The 18,123-nt window shown below is 40.0% G+C and overlaps 1 protein-coding gene across 3 annotated transcripts in view; it reads left to right on the forward strand.

Moving 5' to 3' along the window:
• STK4 (serine/threonine kinase 4) overlaps window positions 1-18,123 on the forward strand; it is a 91,878-nt gene that overhangs the window by 10,717 nt on the left and 63,038 nt on the right. For all 3 annotated transcript variants that reach the window (XM_058685749.1, XM_058685752.1, XM_058685750.1), the window contains 5 exons: window positions 783-911; window positions 3,641-3,755; window positions 9,538-9,702; window positions 14,295-14,462; window positions 16,081-16,218. In XM_058685749.1, the coding sequence (XP_058541732.1) occupies window positions 783-911; window positions 3,641-3,755; window positions 9,538-9,702; window positions 14,295-14,462; window positions 16,081-16,218 (715 nt within the window). The remainder of the gene's footprint in view (window positions 1-782; window positions 912-3,640; window positions 3,756-9,537; window positions 9,703-14,294; window positions 14,463-16,080; window positions 16,219-18,123) is intronic.

The raw sequence follows: 18,123 nt of genomic DNA on the forward strand, positions 1-18,123 counted from the left end.
TAAATGATGGTTAATATGTAGTGGGGGATAGGGCTCAAATCCTAGGTCTTTCGATTCTAAATCCCATGCTCTTTTCACCCCCAAATTGAATCGACATACACACTTTTTACTTATTTCGATAATAATCTGTAAGGGGACATGAGTAAATGGCTTTATATGTGCTCCGTTCATCTGATACTAGCATTTGAAGGGCCTGAGATTTTTAATTAGTTTCTGTAATGTTTTAAGTATTATTGTGAGAGGAGCAAGGACGGAAAGACCTCATGGGACTGGAGTGAACACAAGAGCACAGAGGCCTCCGTTTCTGTGTTCAAGCCCTGGGAGCTTTGTGTTCACACAAACCTAGATTCACTTCCTGGCCTGACCACTTAGTTTTTTACCTTTGTGATGACCAAGTCTTATAACCTCTGGGCCTTCACACATTTTTCCTGTAAAATAGGGATAATGACCCCTTCTTTGTTTTTTGTTTTTTGTTTGTGTGTGTGTGTGTGTGTGTGTGTGTGTGTGTGTGTGTGTGTGGATGAACTGGGATGATGCACAGCTTCTGACAGACATCAGGCATGGTAGCTACTATAACAGTGATTATTTTATATGAATACGGTCAGTTATTTAAATGTGAAGTTAACAGGTTGTGTTTCCTCCCTGAAGTACTTTAGCTCTTTCAGTTTTGCAGTTGTAGTCATTGGGGGTATAATTTAGAACCATGATTTGCTTGTGTTTTACCACTTTGTATCTCTGGTCATGCTGTGCCTTTACAAACGTTCTCTTTACCCCAATTATAGGTCCTATGGCAGCGTGTACAAGGCTATTCACAAAGAGACTGGTCAGATTGTTGCGATTAAGCAAGTTCCTGTGGAATCAGACCTGCAGGAGATAATCAAAGAAATCTCTATAATGCAACAATGCGACAGGTAAAGCCATGTGGTCTTACTCTGGAGAGGACATGGTTTTGGATTATTTACAGTTTAACACCTACAGATGCATTTCCTTAGATATTTTGCAGAAGAGAGAGTTTAGTGGAATCACTATGCATGTTCTTTTCAGACAAAAAAAATCTGATGAAAAAAATGTGTGTTTTAGTAGCTAAACTTTTATGGTTTCTATTCTGGATAGATTTTTTTTTTTTTTTTTTCTCTCTCAGTAAGCCCCTTTCAAAACTAGGAAGAGGAGGCAAAGAGGCAGAAAGTGGTGCTGGCTTTTTTTTTTTTTTTTCCCCTGATAATGATCTCTTTTACTTCCTATTGAGAAAACATGTCTGCAGAAATAGCTAAGGAGAGATAATTCAAATACTTTCAGCTCTAGAAGCCTTGGAATATCAGATCTATAAAAAGAAAATGCTTTTTTTATGTATTACTGTTCCTTCACATTTAAAAAAGAATTCTTCAAGCTCAGAGTAGTTAAGAATTGTATTTTTGAGGAACTAAGATTTGTCAAATGTTGTAAGCAGGAAGTCAGGCCACCAAGCAACCACAGAAAAGCACGTGGTTTGCTCTGAAATTCTGTGACAACATGGGTTGGTCTCTGTGATGGAGCAGGTTTCCCCACTACTGTTTATTTAAAAAAATTTTTTTAATGTTTATTTGTTTTTGAGGGAGAGAGACAGAGCAGAGCTGGGGAGGGGCAGAGAGAGAAGGAGACACAGAATCTGAAGCAGGCTCCAGACTCTGAGCCGTCAGCATAGAGTCCAGCACGGGGCTTGAACTCACGGACTGTGCGATAATGACCTGAGCTGAGGTCGGATGGTTAACCGACTGAGCCACCCAGGGGCCTCTCCCCACTACTGTTTAAATTTGAGAGAAAGACACCTGGGTGGTTCATTTTGTTAAGTGTCCAACTTCGGCTCAGGTCATGATCTTATGGTTCATGAGTTCGAGCCCCACATCGGGCTGTTAGCACAGAGCCTACTACAGATCCTCTGTCCCCCTCTATCTCTGCCCCTCCCCTGCTCGCGCGCTCTGTCTCTCTCTCTCTCTCTCTCTCTCTCTCTCTCTCTCTCAAAAATAAATAAACATTTAAAAAAAAAAGGTCAGAGATACACAAACTTAGAGGCAATGCCAGCTCTAGGGAGATGAAAGGAGAATGAGAGTGTCTTGTACTGGAGGCTGCATCCGTTCTCCTGAAGCTCAGCATTGGGGCAGGTGGGGCAGCCTACGAGGAAATTTGCCCCAGAGCCTTTAGATTTCACTGACTTGCGAATGCAGTTATTTTCTCTTCTCCCTCCTTCCCTTTGTATCACTTGACCGGATTGATCGTAGTCGGGTAGCCATTTTCCTTTTCCTCTGCTCTGAGATACTGTACGGAAGCTCTTTCCAATTGGCACGTTGGGACTTTGCCACTTCTGATAGGCCACCCAAGAGCTGTGTTTCAAACAGAGTATCTCTAATTAAAGAAGAGTTATTTTGAAGAGCCTATTCTGTGCTAAGCATGGTACAGAGTACAGAGAAGTACAGGGCAGACTTCTTGTCCCCTGCGAGTTTATAGACAAATGTGTCATGCCAGACATGCCTGTGTATGTATGGGAGAATCTAGCCGATGATACAAAATAGTATAGGACATATTACAACAGTAAGTAGCTGGTATTACTTGCCTTGTAAAGGCAGTAAATCCTACAGGAATGTGAGGAAGGGAGAGCAGATGTGATCGGTACCTTAAGAGACTTATTCATCCATGTCCTCGTTAGTAGCGTTTGTGTGTGTGTGTTTCCTGCTGTCCTTGTCGTTGGCATGTTTCTCGGGGATAAAGGGGCGTTTGAAATTCTGAGCATTAATGACGCCGAGTAGGTTTTAGCATCTTCAGTTATTATGCAACATTATCTAGCCCTGATAACAATCTAGCCAATTAAAGCTGGTAGCTCTCAGTGGGCAGATTATTTCATTTTAATGGGATGTTTGACTTTTCTCTGAAATTTCTCACTTGGTATCTGTCTTCAAGCCTGAGAACCAAAATTCCAGGTCTGACTCTGAAGGTTTTTTCTTTATAGTAGATTGTAGTGCGACTTATTTTTTTTTCTTATTACAAAGTGCACACGATTTCTGGGAAAAATGCAAATAAAAAGAAAATAAAATCATTTTTCCCTTTGGAGAAGTAATCATTGTTAAATACTACTTGGTGTACATATCCTTTCATATCTCCTTCTGTAGTTTCACTTTTCTTACTATTATGTAACCTGCACCTGTCCTTTTTTTCTTTTTGGTAAGCACTTTTTTTTTTCTTTTGTAAGCAGGATATCTTCTCATGTTATCAAGTATTCGTCTGTAATATTTTCCTTGGATTTGTGGTTATTCCATTATATGGGTCTATCATTATTCCTTTAATAAACTCCCTAATGTTAGACATTTAGATGGTATCTAAATTTTCATTGTGATACTGCTGTGATGGTAACTATTTCTTTTTGAATAGCTGTAGTTCTTTTCCAGAGATGAATTGTACACCTAGAAATGCAGGTTAACAGACCCATACATTTTCTCACTTTTGTTATTTATTATTTGGAAAATTATTATTATTTATTATGTATATTTTTATCAATAAAGAGGGTGTCTATTTTAACCTGAAATATGAATAATTGATCTTTGGAGCAGAGAAATTAATTTTCACGTATCAAAGGCTGTAACACTAATTCATATTGTTGCTCTCTCTTTAGCCCTCATGTAGTCAAATATTATGGCAGTTATTTTAAGAACACAGACTTGTGGATTGTTATGGAGTACTGTGGGGCTGGTTCTGTGTCTGATATCATTCGATTACGAAATAAAACGGTAAGTTTACCTTCTGGAACAATGCATCTGGGCTAGTTTCTGGCCTTGTATTCGTGGTAACTTTCCTACTGTTGTTTTAAGAGAGATGACTGTCAGATTGCCCCGTTTCCATCATTTGTTCCCTCTCTGCTTTCCGATGCCTCCTAAAAGTGGCAGTTTTGACATCAGCCCAGTCCACTGATATGTAGCATGACTTGTTTACTTCATCCTGGGAAGGAAAACAGTGCCAACAAATCTTGGTTAAGCAGTGGATTTTATTTTATTTTATTTACTTATTTATCTATTCTAAATAAAAAAAAATATTTTAAATGTTTATTCATTCTTGAGAGAGAGAGCGAGCACAGCAGAGTGTGAGCAGGGGAGGGGCAGAGAGAGAGAGGGAGACACAGAATCCGAAGCAGGCTCTAGGCTCTGAGCTGTCAGCACAGAGCTTGATGCAGGGCTCGAACCCATGAACTGTGAGATCATGACCTGAGCTGAAGTCAGATGCTTAAATGACTGAGCCACCCAGGTGCCCCTTTGAGAAAATGTTTTTTAGTGTTTTTTTATTTTTGAGAGAGAGAAAGAGAGAGAGAGAGAGAGAGAGAGAGCTCAAGCGAGGGAAGGGCAGAGAGAGAGGGAAACACAGAATCCGAAGCAGCTCCAGGCTCTGAGCTGTCAGTACAGAGCCCGACGTGGGGCTTGAGATCATGAATGTTGAGATCTTGACTTGAGCTGAAGTTGGCCACCTAACCGTCTGAGCCACCCAGGTGCCCTTAATTTTTTTTTAACGTCTATTTACTTTTGAGAGAGAGAGAGAGACATAGCATGAGCTGGGGAGGGGCAGAGAGAGAGAGGGAGACACAGAATCTGAAGCAGGCTCTAGGCTCTGAGCTGTCAGCACAGAGCCCAATGTGGGGCTCCAACACTTGCACCATGAAATCATGACCTGAGCCAAAGTCAGATGCTTAACTGACTGAGCCACGCAGGCACCCCAAGCAATGGATTTTAAACGTTTAAAATAGGATTTGGTTTTCTCCTCTTACCCAGCATGTTCACAAATTAACTTCTGTATCCTACTAAACAGAATAATCTCTGTGGAAGATATTCGCTCTTACTGTGATTGCTGGAATAAAAGCTAGGAGTCGTGGGTTCTAATTCAGGTTCAGTTGCTCATTCAGTAAATGCTCTAAGCTCTAGGCATCCAGTAGTAAAGAACACAACGACCCTGCTCTTGTGCTGGTACATTTTTTTGTAGGGCAACAAAAAAGCCACCTGATGGTAACTAGAAAAGAAATCCCAGATAGTGATAATTTATTTGAAGGAATGGAGTGGCGGAGGGTGCTTGGGGAGCTACTTGAGAGTGGACAGCTGAGAAAGGCCTCTTAGGGAGGTAGCGTTTAAAGTAAAACTTGAGGGTTGCCTGGGGGGCTCAGTTGGTTGAGCATCTGACTCTTGATTTCGGCTCAGGCCATGATCCCTGGGTCATGGGATCAAACCCTGTGTCCGGCTCTGTGCTGAATGTGGAGCCTGGTTAAGATTCTGTCTCTCTCCCTCTGCCCCTCTCCCCCATTAGCACTCTCTTTCTCTTTCTGTCTCAGAAAAAGAACATTCTAGGTAGGGGAATAAGGGAATAAGCAATGCAAAGATCCTGAGGCTAGAACGGGTTTGGCACATAAAGAAGGCCACTGTGAGTGGAGGGAGAGGGGAGGGAGAACTGTAGGAGATGAGGTGAGACAGGTGAGCGGGCCTGGATTATGTTGGGATTGTCGACAATGATAATGAGTTTGACTTTTATTGGGGTACCATAGGAAACCATTGCCAGGTTCTAAGCAAGTGAGGAGCCATCTGATTTACATTTTAGAAGATAAACCGTGGCTTCTGTGTGGACTGTGAATGGATAAAAGTAAAAGCAGGGGACATCTTAGCCTTTAGTTTTTTTGTTGTTGTTGTTTTGTTTTGTTTTAATAAGAGAAACAGGAATAATACCTATATTAAATATTTGCAGAATTGTGAAAATTAATTTAAATATATGAAAGTGCCTTGTAAATCGTGAGGTGCTGTATGTAAGGTAGGAATAGTTTATTTTTATTTTTAATTTTATTATTTTTAATTTATTTATTTTTAAAGTTGACTTATTTTGAGAGAGAGAGAGAGTAAGCAGGGGAGCAACAGAGCGAGAGTGAGACAGAGAATCCCAAGCAGGCTCTGCACCGTCAGCATAGAGCCCGACACAGGGCTTGAACTCACAGACCAAAGGATTGTGACATGAGCTAAAATCAAGAGTCTGCTGTTTAACCAACCGAGCCACCCAGGCGCCCCAAGATGGGAATATTTTAAGACTCAGTTGTATCCTCAAAAAATTAAAACTAAAATTACCCTGTAATTCAGTAATCACACTACTGGGTATTTACCCAAAGAATACAAAAACTAATTCAAAGGGATATATGCACCCCTGTGTTTATTGCGGCATTATTTACAATAGTCCAATCATGGAAGCAGCCCAAGTGTCCATCATAGATGAATGGATAAAGAAGGTGTGTGTGTGTGTGTGTGTGTGTGTGTACACATACAAATATTCTTTAGCTGTAAAAAAATGAAGTATTGCCATTTGCCACAACATGGATGGATCTAAAGTGTATAATGCTAAATGAAATAAGCCAGTTAGACAAATACCATATGATTTCACTCATATGTGGAATTTAAGAAACAAAGCAAATGAACAACAACAACAAAAACAAACCAAAAACAGACTCTGTTAAGAGAGAATAAATAGATGGTTACCAGAGGGGAGCCAGGTAGGGAGATGGGTAAAATAGGTGATGGGAATTAAGAGGACACTTAACCTTGATGAGCACAGAGTAATGTATGGAACTGTCTAATCTATTGTACACCTGAAACTAATACAGCATTATGTTTACCCTGGAATTAAAATAATAATAATTAAAAAAATAAAAATAAAACTTAGTTGTAACTTTTGGATTATCTATACAAGTATATCCTTTTCTTAATTTATATTATGTGTGTTTTTCTGATCAAATAGCAAGTTCTTTAGGTAGGAATAATATCCAACAATATGATAAAGAAGTCCCCAAGCTTGAATAATTTATTGAATTAAAAATTGGATTCCAAGCTTTCTTATATGCAGCATTAAGTTACTTTGTTTCAGGTATTTTGAAACAATCCAAAACTAATTTGATGGTGAATTTGATGTTTTAAAATTAATTTATTGTGTTTATGTAATTTTTAGCTATTAAGTGCTGATCTTTAATTATTGCATGTTATTTTGTAAAATGTTTTAACTCTGTCTTGTCCAGCATGATAGTCACTACCTACATGTGGTCACTGAGAATTTTAAATGTGGCTAGTCTGAATTGAGAAGTGTTGTAAGTATAAAATACCAGATTTGGAAGAATTATTACAAAAAGGAAGAATGTAAAAAAATTTTACATTGTTTATATATTGATTACATGTTGAAATGATAATATTTTGGATAAATATGGTTAAGTAAAATATATTATCACAGTTAATTTGGGGGTGCCTGGTTGGCCCAGTTGGAGTGAAGAGTGACTCTTCATCTTGGAGTCATGAGTTCAGGCCCCATGTTAGGTGTTAGAGATTACTAAAAAAACAAACGAAAAAAAATTAATTTTGCTTTTTTTTTTTTAAATGTGGCTATTAGAAAATTAAAATTTATATTTGTGGCTCACATTATATTGCTCCCTTACCTGATTAGCTCAATTCGTTAGGATGAGGGATCAGTAAACAGGTCACATGAACTTTGTTCTCTTCAGCTACAGGAGGTACCTAAACTCTAGTTCTCAGCCTTTGCCAATAGTGTTTGCTTGGGCTGCAGTGAGAGAGCTCTGTCGCTTGTTAGCTCTGTGATCTTTGTAACAAATGACTTGTTTGTGCTTCATAGTCTTTACCTATAAAATGGTGATGGTGATGATGATGGTAGTAACTATTTCACGTGATTCTTATAAGGATTTAATGAGATTACAAAAACAGTGCCTGCCATAGAGTAAATGCTTAATAATGGTTAGCCTTTTTAAATTTTATTAGCAGTGTCTGGCTCTTTTTTTTTTTTTTTTTCAATGTTTATTTATTTTTGAGAAAGAGAGTGTGTGTGAGCGGGAGAGGGGCAGAGTGGGGACGGGAACAGAAGATCTGAAGCGGGCCCCGTGCTGATAGTAGAGAACCAGACGCGGGGCTTGGACCCACGAACTGTGAGATCATGACCTGAACCGAAGTCGGAAACCTAACTCACTGAGCCACCCAGGTGCCCCAAGCAGCGTCTGGCTCTCAATTGATGCTTATTAACTATTTGTTGATTGATTGATAGCATAGTAGTTATTAAGCCATGTGCATTCTTCCATGCCTTATATCATTTGATTTTCCTGACATTCTTGAAGAAAGGTAATAGTCCTGTTTTATAGGCTGAGAAACTGGGACCAAGGGAGGTTCCAGAACTTGCTTAAGTCACACAGCTAGAATGTAGAGCCATGGGGAAAAACTAGGTCTTCCTAATCCCCAGTCCCGTGTTTGTTGCACCACACAGCCTACTGTCTTCTTGTGTGAGTTGTTAAAATGGAGACTGAGAGTTTGTTGATGGATTGTGTTTGTTTAGCACTGGATCTGCACAACATCAGCATGGGACTGGGCCGATCTTCTGTGTCGATCAGAATTCTTGCTTTCATTTATTCATCATCATTCAGCAAATACTTTTTCAGGACCTGCTGTGTGTCACGTGCCTTTCTTGGTGCTAAGGTTATAATAGTAAACAAATCAAAGACATTTTAAAATGGAGTTTACATTCCTAATAGGAAATACATCACATAGTAGGTATACAAATAACGTGTAATACGACAGTTGGGGATAATGCTGTATTTACCGGTAAGATAGGATAAAGGGGTAGAGAATGACCTAGGAATGGAGGGAGCTGGGGAAGTCCTTTCTGACTTCCTGGATGAAGAGCATGGTAGGTAGAGAGAACATCAGATGAATAGTCCCAGAAGTTGAAGTTTGCTTTGAGTGTTTGAAGAATAGCAAGGAAGGGTACGTGGCTGAAGCAGAATGAGCAAGGTAGAAAGTAAGTAGAGGAGGAAGGTAGCTGGGAACCAGATCATGGAAGACTTTGGTGAGGACTGGCTTTAATTTTGAGTGACTTAGGAAGCCATTGGAGGGTTCTGAGCAGATCTGGCTTGCATTTTAAAAGGTTCATTATGGCACGCTGCCATGTGGAAAATACGTTGTTGAGGGTCAAGGGCGGAAGCGGTGAGACCAGTTAGGACCAGCAAGGAGACCACTGAGGAAATTATTAGAATAATTCAGGCAGGACTTGCGGTTGACTTGGACCAGGGTGATGACAAGAGGATATGTTTGGATATATTTTGAAGATAGGAAGGAGCTAGGGACGACCTCAAGGTTTTTGTCCAGAGCAATTGAAACTGTCTTTTACTGAGAGAAGACTAGGAGGAATAGAGCAGGTTGGGTGGGTGGTATGGAGAGGCCTGGCGGGCGGTAGGAATAAATAAAGAACTTGATTTTGACTGTTATGTTTATGAGGCTTGTTCGGTATTCAGTTGGAGATGCTGTGTAGGCAGATATGTGAATCTGATGTCTGGGGAGAGATGGGACAGGAAATACCACTTCAGAAGTGGTTAGTGGAGAGATGGTACAAGCTGTCCAAGGTCGTGACAGGTTGAGTAAGATCTTACATTCTAGGATGGGAGCTTCGATCTAATTTTTCCCCTTGATGTAAACTGATGGCATTTTAACTTTTCATTCTTCCCCCCCCCAGTTAACAGAAGATGAAATAGCTACAATATTACAGTCAACACTAAAGGGACTGGAATACCTTCATTTTATGAGAAAAATACACCGAGATATCAAGGCAGGAAATATTTTGCTGAATACAGAAGGACATGCAAAACTTGCAGATTTTGGGGTAGCAGGTCAACTTACAGTAAGTAGAAATGTTACTTGTCTTGGTAACTTTCGGCTCTGTCCTGAGAAGGAATTCCTGTTATTTAGGTATTTAAAAAAAATTTTTTTTTAATGTTTGTTTATTTTGAGAGAGAGAGAGAGTGCGAGTGGGGGAGGAGCAGAGAGAGAGGGAGACAGAGTCCAAAGCAGGCTCCGGTTCTGAGCTGTCAGCACCGAGCCTGACGCGGGGCTCAAACTCACGAGCTGTGAGATCGTGACCTGAGCCAAAGTTGGATACTCAACCGGCTGAGCCACCCAGGCACCCCTAGGTATTTTTTAAATACAATACTTAATTTCATTGTATTCATAAAAAGTTTATAAAAGTTGCCAGTAAAATTACAAAAGAGCTAGTAGGTGACTTCAGATCCTTTCCTGGGGTTCAGGTCCTGGATTTTAACTTTGATGAAAATAAAAGCTAAAACAAGAAATGGTAAGAGTAGAAGTTTGAATTCTGTTCAGCATCATATTTATAAAAGGAAGAAAAATTCAATCCAAACTGCTTTCCTTGAACAAGACATGGCATCATGTCAACCAGGAAGCATTTGGCAATTATTTTACTGAAAACAGTCTTCGTTTGGTTCCAGGATACAGCCTTTTGATTCTCCTCCTACGTCACCGGTGCATGGCGATGAAAAAACCATGGTTTCAAAACAGGAAATGTAGAATTACCTGATTTTGAAAAATACCTAAGTGTATATGAAGTATATATAGAAAAACAGAAACAGTTCTGGACAGATATGTACTAAAATTGGCAGCAACAACATTATACATCAAACAATTTTCTTGGGCGGCAGAAAAAATATTTTTTGCTTGTTTGTTTAGAGTTGCTTTTAGGTAGAGTTTTCTGGGTTTTTTTTGTCTTGTTTTGTTTTTTGTTTTTAAATCTGCCTGGATTATGTTAGGGAGTTTAATAGGTATTGCAATGGCACAGAAATTGCTTTGATGTTTGAAAAGCAAAATCAGAAACTTATTCCATATTGTGATTTCTGGGTCTTTCAAAAGATTTTCTTGTTAACACATAAAGTCCTTCTAGGGAACAATTTATTCTTCCACCTGTAGTATATAAATGTGTCCATTTTCGGGGCTCCTGGCTAGCTCGGTCTGTAGAGCATGCAACTCTTCTTTTTTTTTTCATGTTTATTTATTTTTGAGAGAGAGAGAGACAGAGTACCAGCAGGGGAGGGGCAGAGAGAGAGGGAGACACAGAATCCAAAGCAGGCTCCAGGCTCTGAGCTGTCAGCACAGAACCATGAGATCACGACCTGAGCTGAAGTCGGGCGCCCCTAGAGCATGCAACTCTTAATCTTAGGGTCGTGAGTTCAAGCCCCACATTAGGCATGGAGCCTACTTAAAACAAACAAACAAATAAATAAATATAGTTAATTTAAAAATGAATGAATTAAAAAATGTCCAGTTTCCTTCATATTTGCCAATACTGAATGAGAAATAAATTGTATCTTTTTAATCATTTTTGAAACTATTTTTACATTTGACAATTGGCCATTTACAGTTCTTCTTTTGTAAGTTAACTCTTCATCTTAATTGTTGGTGGGGGGCCCCGGTGGCTCAGTTGGTTAAGCATCTGACTTGAGTTTGGTTCAGGTCATGATCTCATAGTTCATGGGATCAAGTCCTGTGTTGGGCTGTGCACTGATGGTGTGGAGCCTGATTGGGGTCTTTCTCTCCTTCTCTCTCGGCCTCTCCCCTGCTCGTGCTCTCTCTCAAAATAAATAAATAAACATGAAAAAAAATCCATTTGCTAGGGGTACCTGGGTGACCTCGTTGGTTGGGCATCTGACTCTTAATTTCAGCTCAGGTCTTTTTTTAAAATTTATTTAAAATAATTTTTTAAGCTTATTTATTTATTTTGAGAGAGAGAGAAAGTGAGAGAGAGGCAGAGAGGGAGAGAGAGAGAATCCCAAGCAGGCTCTGCACTGTCAGCACAGGGCCGGATGCGGGGCTCAATCTTGTAGTCGGACACTTAACTGATGAGCGACCCAGACTCCATGCTGAGAGCCTGTTTGGGATTCTCTCCCTCTCTCTCTCTCTGTCCCTCTCCGGCTCATGCTGTCTCTCAAAATAAACAAACTTTAAAACAAAAAACGATAAACCACAACTAAAAAAAAAAAAAAATTTGTTAAAATTGTGAATCCTTTGTTATATATGTTGAAACATGTTTTGTAGTTTGCTAGTTGCCTTTTTACTTTGATTATGGTTTTTCTTTAAGCACTGAAGTTTCCAAATTTTATATAGGGAAATCCACCTCCCTTTTATGTTATGCTTTCTGCCTTTGATGCTATCCTTTAAGAGTCCTTTTCTGCTTCAACATTCTAGAACTGTCCATCTATACTTTCTTTTAGTACTTTCTTTAGTACCAAGCCAGACCGATTTTGGTTTTTGTATTGAAATTTTCAACGTGTTTGAACTTCCTTTGGTGAAAAGTATAAGTTAGGAAATTAAGTGTAGAGCGTTAGAAATGACTAGCCAGACTCCCACTGCTTTTTTTAGTCCTTTGGTTGGTAGTTTGGAATGACATTTTAATAATATCTCAAGCTTCATGTATATGTATGTATGTGTGCCTGTGTGTACACACACATCAATACACATACGTTGCCATAGTCTGTTTCTGGACTTGATATTTTCCCTTGTTATGCTACTGCATTAATGTAACTTTGTAATACAGGTCAAGCTGGGTTAGTGTCCACTCATTACTCTTAGTTTTTAAAAAATTTCTAGATATCCAAATACTTATTTCTAAATAATGAGTATTTCAAGGATATAATCCTTGAAAACAACTTTGACTACCACCATTTGAAAACTGCAAATTTAGGTTTCAAACCAAAGGAAATGACTAAGCAATAAGTTAGTTCCTGTGCTAGTTTTTTGCATAGGACTCACAAAGTGTGATCGATTTAAAAATATTGCTGTCATTTGCTCCTCACTGGCATAGCCTAAGTGAGGTCACAGGCATTTCAGAAGGAACATGAGTGTGAGTGATGGTGATGGGAAGTCCTGACGCACATTTAGTTCTGTTCAAAATCCTTCTCTTCCTAAAATGCAGGATCCCAAAAAGGTTCTCTTTCATTAAGGCCAGGCCATTCTGGGGGAAGTATGAAAGTAGTTACTTGCCCATGTGTGCTACATTCATATATTTTTCTTTAAGCCCCAAACTGAGACTTTTTCTATGTGTACATTATATTTTATAGAATATGTGTACATGGAAAGAAAAATTACATATGTACATAAACAACACACAATTTTTCTTTCATTTCTTGATTGTACACGGACTGCATGCTCATGTAAACCATCAGAGTGTTACAGAAGTAGATGGGATGGAAAGTAAGCGTTCTTCGTCCTACCTTCATGATTCCACCTTCTAGATGTAACTGTTGCTAATAGTTTGGTGTGTGTTGAGATTTTTCTTTTGCTATCCATATAGCAACAGTATTTATTATTGTTTGCTGTTTTATTGTTGTGATCATTAGTTTTCTTTTACAAAAACAAGGCTATATTACATATACTTTTGCAATCTAAATTTCTAGCTTTACAATGTATTTTCCATACCAGGAAACATATGTGTCTCCTTTTTAATAAATTGTATGGATATTTATTGTTTTTAAATTAGGTGGTCTTTTGAGTTGTTTCCATTTTCTCCCCCCCCCCATATAAATATTTCTCCAACATTTGTGCATGTATCTTAGGGTACCTACACATAGGATACATTTTTAGAAAAAGATTGGGCTCAAAGGATATGGACATTTAACTTTATAAATATTGCTAAATTGCTTACACAACATTATACCAATTTATACCCTGGTAACACTGTATTTCAGTGTCTGTTGTTTTTCTATGCTGTTTCAGCACTGGTTATTATTTCTTTAAATGTTTGTCAACCTTATTTTAGTACTTGATTGTTTTTTTGTGTGTGTTTTTGTGTGTGTGTGTGTGTGTGTGTGTGTGTTTTAAAGTTTATTTATTTAGAGAGAAAGCAAGCACGTGTGCAAGGTGGGGAGGGGCAGAGAGAAAGGGAGAGAAAGAATCCTAAACAGGCTCTGCGCGGTCAGCACAGAGGCTGACGTGGGGCTCAATCTCATGAACTGTGAGATCGTGACTTGAGCCAATATCAAGAGTCAACACTTAACCAACTGGGCCAGGTTGGTTACCTGTGTGTATGTTTAAAAAATTTTTTTTAGCGTTTATTTTTTGAGAGAGTGTGAACAGGGGAGGGGCACAGAGAGAGGGAGACACAGAATCCAAAGCAGGCTCCAGGCTCTGAGCTGTCAGCACAGAGCCTGATGCAGGGCTCGAATTCACGAACCGCAGATCATGACCTGAGCCGAGGTCAGTTGCTTAACCAACTAAGCCACCCAGGCGCCCCTGTGTGTGTGTTTTAATAATTGAGAATCTTTTATGTTTCCAACTCATTTGAATTTCTTTCGTGACTTGCCCAATCATGCCTTGAGTATGGTTTTTATATGTATTCCAAGTATAAGACATTTCTTGTTGGAAAAGTCTCTTTTTCTCTCAGTAGTTTTAATGCTTAGTGTTGATCTCTATTCTTTTCTGTTTTAGGATACGATGGCCAAAAGAAATACAGTGATAGGAACACCATTTTGGATGGCTCCAGAGGTGATTCAAGAAATTGGATACAACTGTGTGGCAGACATCTGGTCATTGGGAATAACAGCTATAGAAATGGCTGAGGGAAAGCCCCCATATGCTGACATCCATCCAATGAGGGTAAGGAAATGGACAAAACCAGTAGGGTGGTTAGCTACTGGTCGTCATTAGAAAGTTAAATGGCTTACTTGATTAGGTACCAAACAGTAAATGAATTAATTGTCTGTAATTGATAAGTGGCAGTCTAGACTCCACTAATCAGTTCAAGTGTGATCCACCCCCTCCATACCAGAGGTTGTGTATTGATAGCTGTCTGGCAGGACGTAGGTCACAAATGCAATGTATATTTTTTAAAAGTTTAGTTGCTCACATTTTAACATAACATTAACTGGAACTGAGTGGTGGTCCCCTCATTTATACAGGGCATGGGCTTTCTACTTTATCAGTCTCCATGATTCCCTAGTCACCAAGTATCCTTTGTCCCTTATCACAGTGTTTTCTCTGTTTTTCTCATAGTAATATTAAGAGGAAAGCAAACTATTTTTTTGATGTCATGTCCCTAGCACCCAGCCTGATTGATTTGTTGTCTTTTTCCTGCCTGAGCCTCAGAGGTATTTATATGTGTAAGTTGTGGTTTGGAGATCCCCAGACTCTCCTCATCAGAGGCTCTGTCCTTTGCAGCTTCCATGGGCTTCTAGAGTAGTAAGGGCCCATCGGTGCAGTCTTCACTGAAACTATCAGTGTGACACCCTCAGGGGTTTGCAGGCTATTCCCAGCCAGGCCCCTCATCACAGCACTGTTAAGAGGCCTTGATCATGCCTGGGGCGCCTGGGTGGCTCAGTGGGTTAAGTGTCCGACTTCAGCTCAGGTCGTGACCTCACAGTTGGTGAGTTCGAGCCCCACTTCGGGCTCTGTGCTGACAGCTGGGAGCCTGGAGCCTGCTTCAGATTCTGTGTCTCCCCCTCTCTCTGCCCCTCTCCCACTTGTGCTCTGTCTCTCTCTCTCTCTCAAAATAAACATTTAAAAACTTAAAAAAAAAAAAAGAAAGAAAAAAAAAAAAGGCCTTGATCCTACCTTCCTCAGGGATTCCATAGTCCTCTCACCATACGTCCCAACTCAGCTCTCCCTCTTCTTAGTACTTCTATTAAAAGACTTAACAGTTTGGGGGCGCCTGGGTGGCGCAGTCGGTTAAGCGTCCGACTTCAGCCAGGTCACGATCTCGCGGTCCGTGAGTTCGAGCCCCGCGTCAGGCTCTGGGCTGATGGCTCGGAGCCTGGAGCCTGTTTCCGCTTCTGTGCCTCCCTCTCTCTCTGCCCCTCCCCCGTTCATGCTCTGTCTCTCTCTGTCCCAAAAAAAATAAATAAAAAAAAAACGTTGAAAAAAAAAAAAAAATTTAAAAGACTTAACAGTTTGTAAAATGTAAAAATGCTCTCAGGTCTTGCCTTTTTATTTTGAAAGGCAGTATACAGTGGTTAACAAAACTCCAAAAAAGCTTGCTGTATATTGGAGGTTGAGGAGACAGGAATACACATGAAAGAGGGAGAGGGAGAGAGAGCTATATTAACTTCTCTAATTGCCATACTTCCTCCTTTGAGACACTTAGAGACTTCAGCTGGGATTTGGTTGGGCTTATCAATGGAGAAGAGGAAAATGTTTCAAACTTTAAATGTATCTCTAGTCATATTTTAATTAGTACATCACTTTTATTTTACCAAAAACAATTTTTTTTTTAACCTAGGCAATCTTCATGATTCCCACCAACCCCCCTCCTACATTTCGAAAGCCAGAACTGTGGTCCGATAACTTCATGGATTTCGTGAAGCAGTGTCTTGTAAAGAGCCCTGAGCAGAGAGCCACAGCCACTCAACTCCTACAGGTATGATGCTCCCTGAGATGCTGCCTCCCTCTGTTCCACTCTCCTGCTGGCCAAAAGGTGCTGCTAACCCACCTGCATGGAGATGGTAAAGAAGTAGAAGACATTCCCTGCCTTCTAAGGAGCTTTGACTCTAACTGGGTAGAAAAGAATGTTAAATCATGGAACAAGATAATAATACCAGAAAATGGTGGGCTCTGTGGGGTCAGAGATGGGAACTGAGAGTGAGCACTGCCATTGTGCTGAGTGCTTTGCACATGTTGTGCCATTTAATCATCACACATCCCCTGTGAGGGGAAGGTATTATTTCGGTTTTCTGGGGAAAGAATGGAAGCTTAGAGAGATTAGCTCATTTAGAGGCACTCAGCTGGGGAACAGCAGAGCTGAGGCTAGAATCTGGGCCTTCGTAGTTCCAAAGCACAAGTGCCTGCAAGTCTACCCAGTTCTGACAAGGACCTGAGATTAATGGTAGGTCCTCTTGTAGCTCATGACAGGAGGAGGTGACTTTGGGCTGGAGGTACCGGAACTGCTTCCCTGGAGCAGGTCGCCTCGGTGCGTGGGCCTTGCAGGATGGGTGGGGTTTGCAGGCAGTCTGCTCGGTGCTGAGGAGGTTGAATTCGGGGGTCAGACTGTCCAGGTTTGAATCCTGGCTCCCTGTTTACTAGCTTTATGACCATGGGCAAGTGACGTGCCCTCTCTGTTGCTTTAGTTTTCTTATCTGTGAGTGGATACTAATACCTGCCTCCTATGTTGTGAAGATTAAGTGATATGTGTAACTTTGAACGAAGTTTCACATGTGTTAAAGGTAGAAGGACGTGGAGGTGACAAATGTCTGTGGTTATTATTGGGCTGGGCCAGTGGTTTTCAGCCGTGGCAGACCCAGTGCCCCCTCTTTATAACGCATATGTGTATTTTTAGTACTCTCACTACTCTTCTGGAATGAAATTTGTAGATAATAAAATCTGTCTATTCCCATAATTTAAAAAGGATTAGTATAAGGTGTATGATATAATGGAGAGATACAAAGATAATAATTCATAAAATGTGTGGCCGTATAAAAAGAGGCTCCAGTTTGACTCAACTTGCAGACACAATGCAGCAGTTGAATACCTGTATCTAGCACCATAAATGAGCTTAGATTTAAGAATGGTAACCGTTCCGTTCAGGCACTCCAGGAAAATGAATGGGTGGACACTACCATAAAAGTGATGTTAAATAATAACAGACCAGGCTTATTTGTATATGCTAAGAGGAGGGAAATGATCTTATAGATACTCCCAGTGGAGAGAACAAGGAAATATGATATTCTTGCAAATCAGCTGGGCCTTAGTTCTAAGCATTGGCAAGTTCTTTCCTGCTGGGATGGGGTACTGATGAAGTTTTATGGAAAAGAAATCTCTTTTGCAACCCGTCACAGGCTGAGATGCACTTACAAAGTTCTTACAAAGACCATAGAGACCGTCTCCTCTGATGGGTGCTGGGGAATAGAGAATGGGTTATAAAGAGAAAGATGGGGACAGTGTCACAATGAGTTGGGGAGACAACAGGCAACCCCCCAAAGAGGATTTCCACATGTAACTTCCATAGCCTCATTTCCTAATGTTCTGTAAACACAAATAACAAAAAAGGTAGTATAAATACTAAAAAATTTAAGCAGCTTGTATAAATGAAATTCCACAATATCCCTGGGTTTCAGGTGTCTGTGCTGATTGGTATTTGGGCCTACATCTGTTCCATATTTGTGACCTGTTTTAGTGTTTTTCTGCAGTAACCACACTTTTGCCCTAAAATCCCTTTTTACCTAAATATGTAGTTGGAAATACTGTATAGTGCATTGTGTAGAGAGAATAAGCAGGATGAGTAAATTATCCAGTGATATTTAAACAATGTCTTTATGACATTTAAGCC

Source organism: Neofelis nebulosa, chromosome 9, assembly GCF_028018385.1.
Source record: "Neofelis nebulosa isolate mNeoNeb1 chromosome 9, mNeoNeb1.pri, whole genome shotgun sequence".
Taxonomy (NCBI): domain Eukaryota; kingdom Metazoa; phylum Chordata; class Mammalia; order Carnivora; family Felidae; genus Neofelis; species Neofelis nebulosa.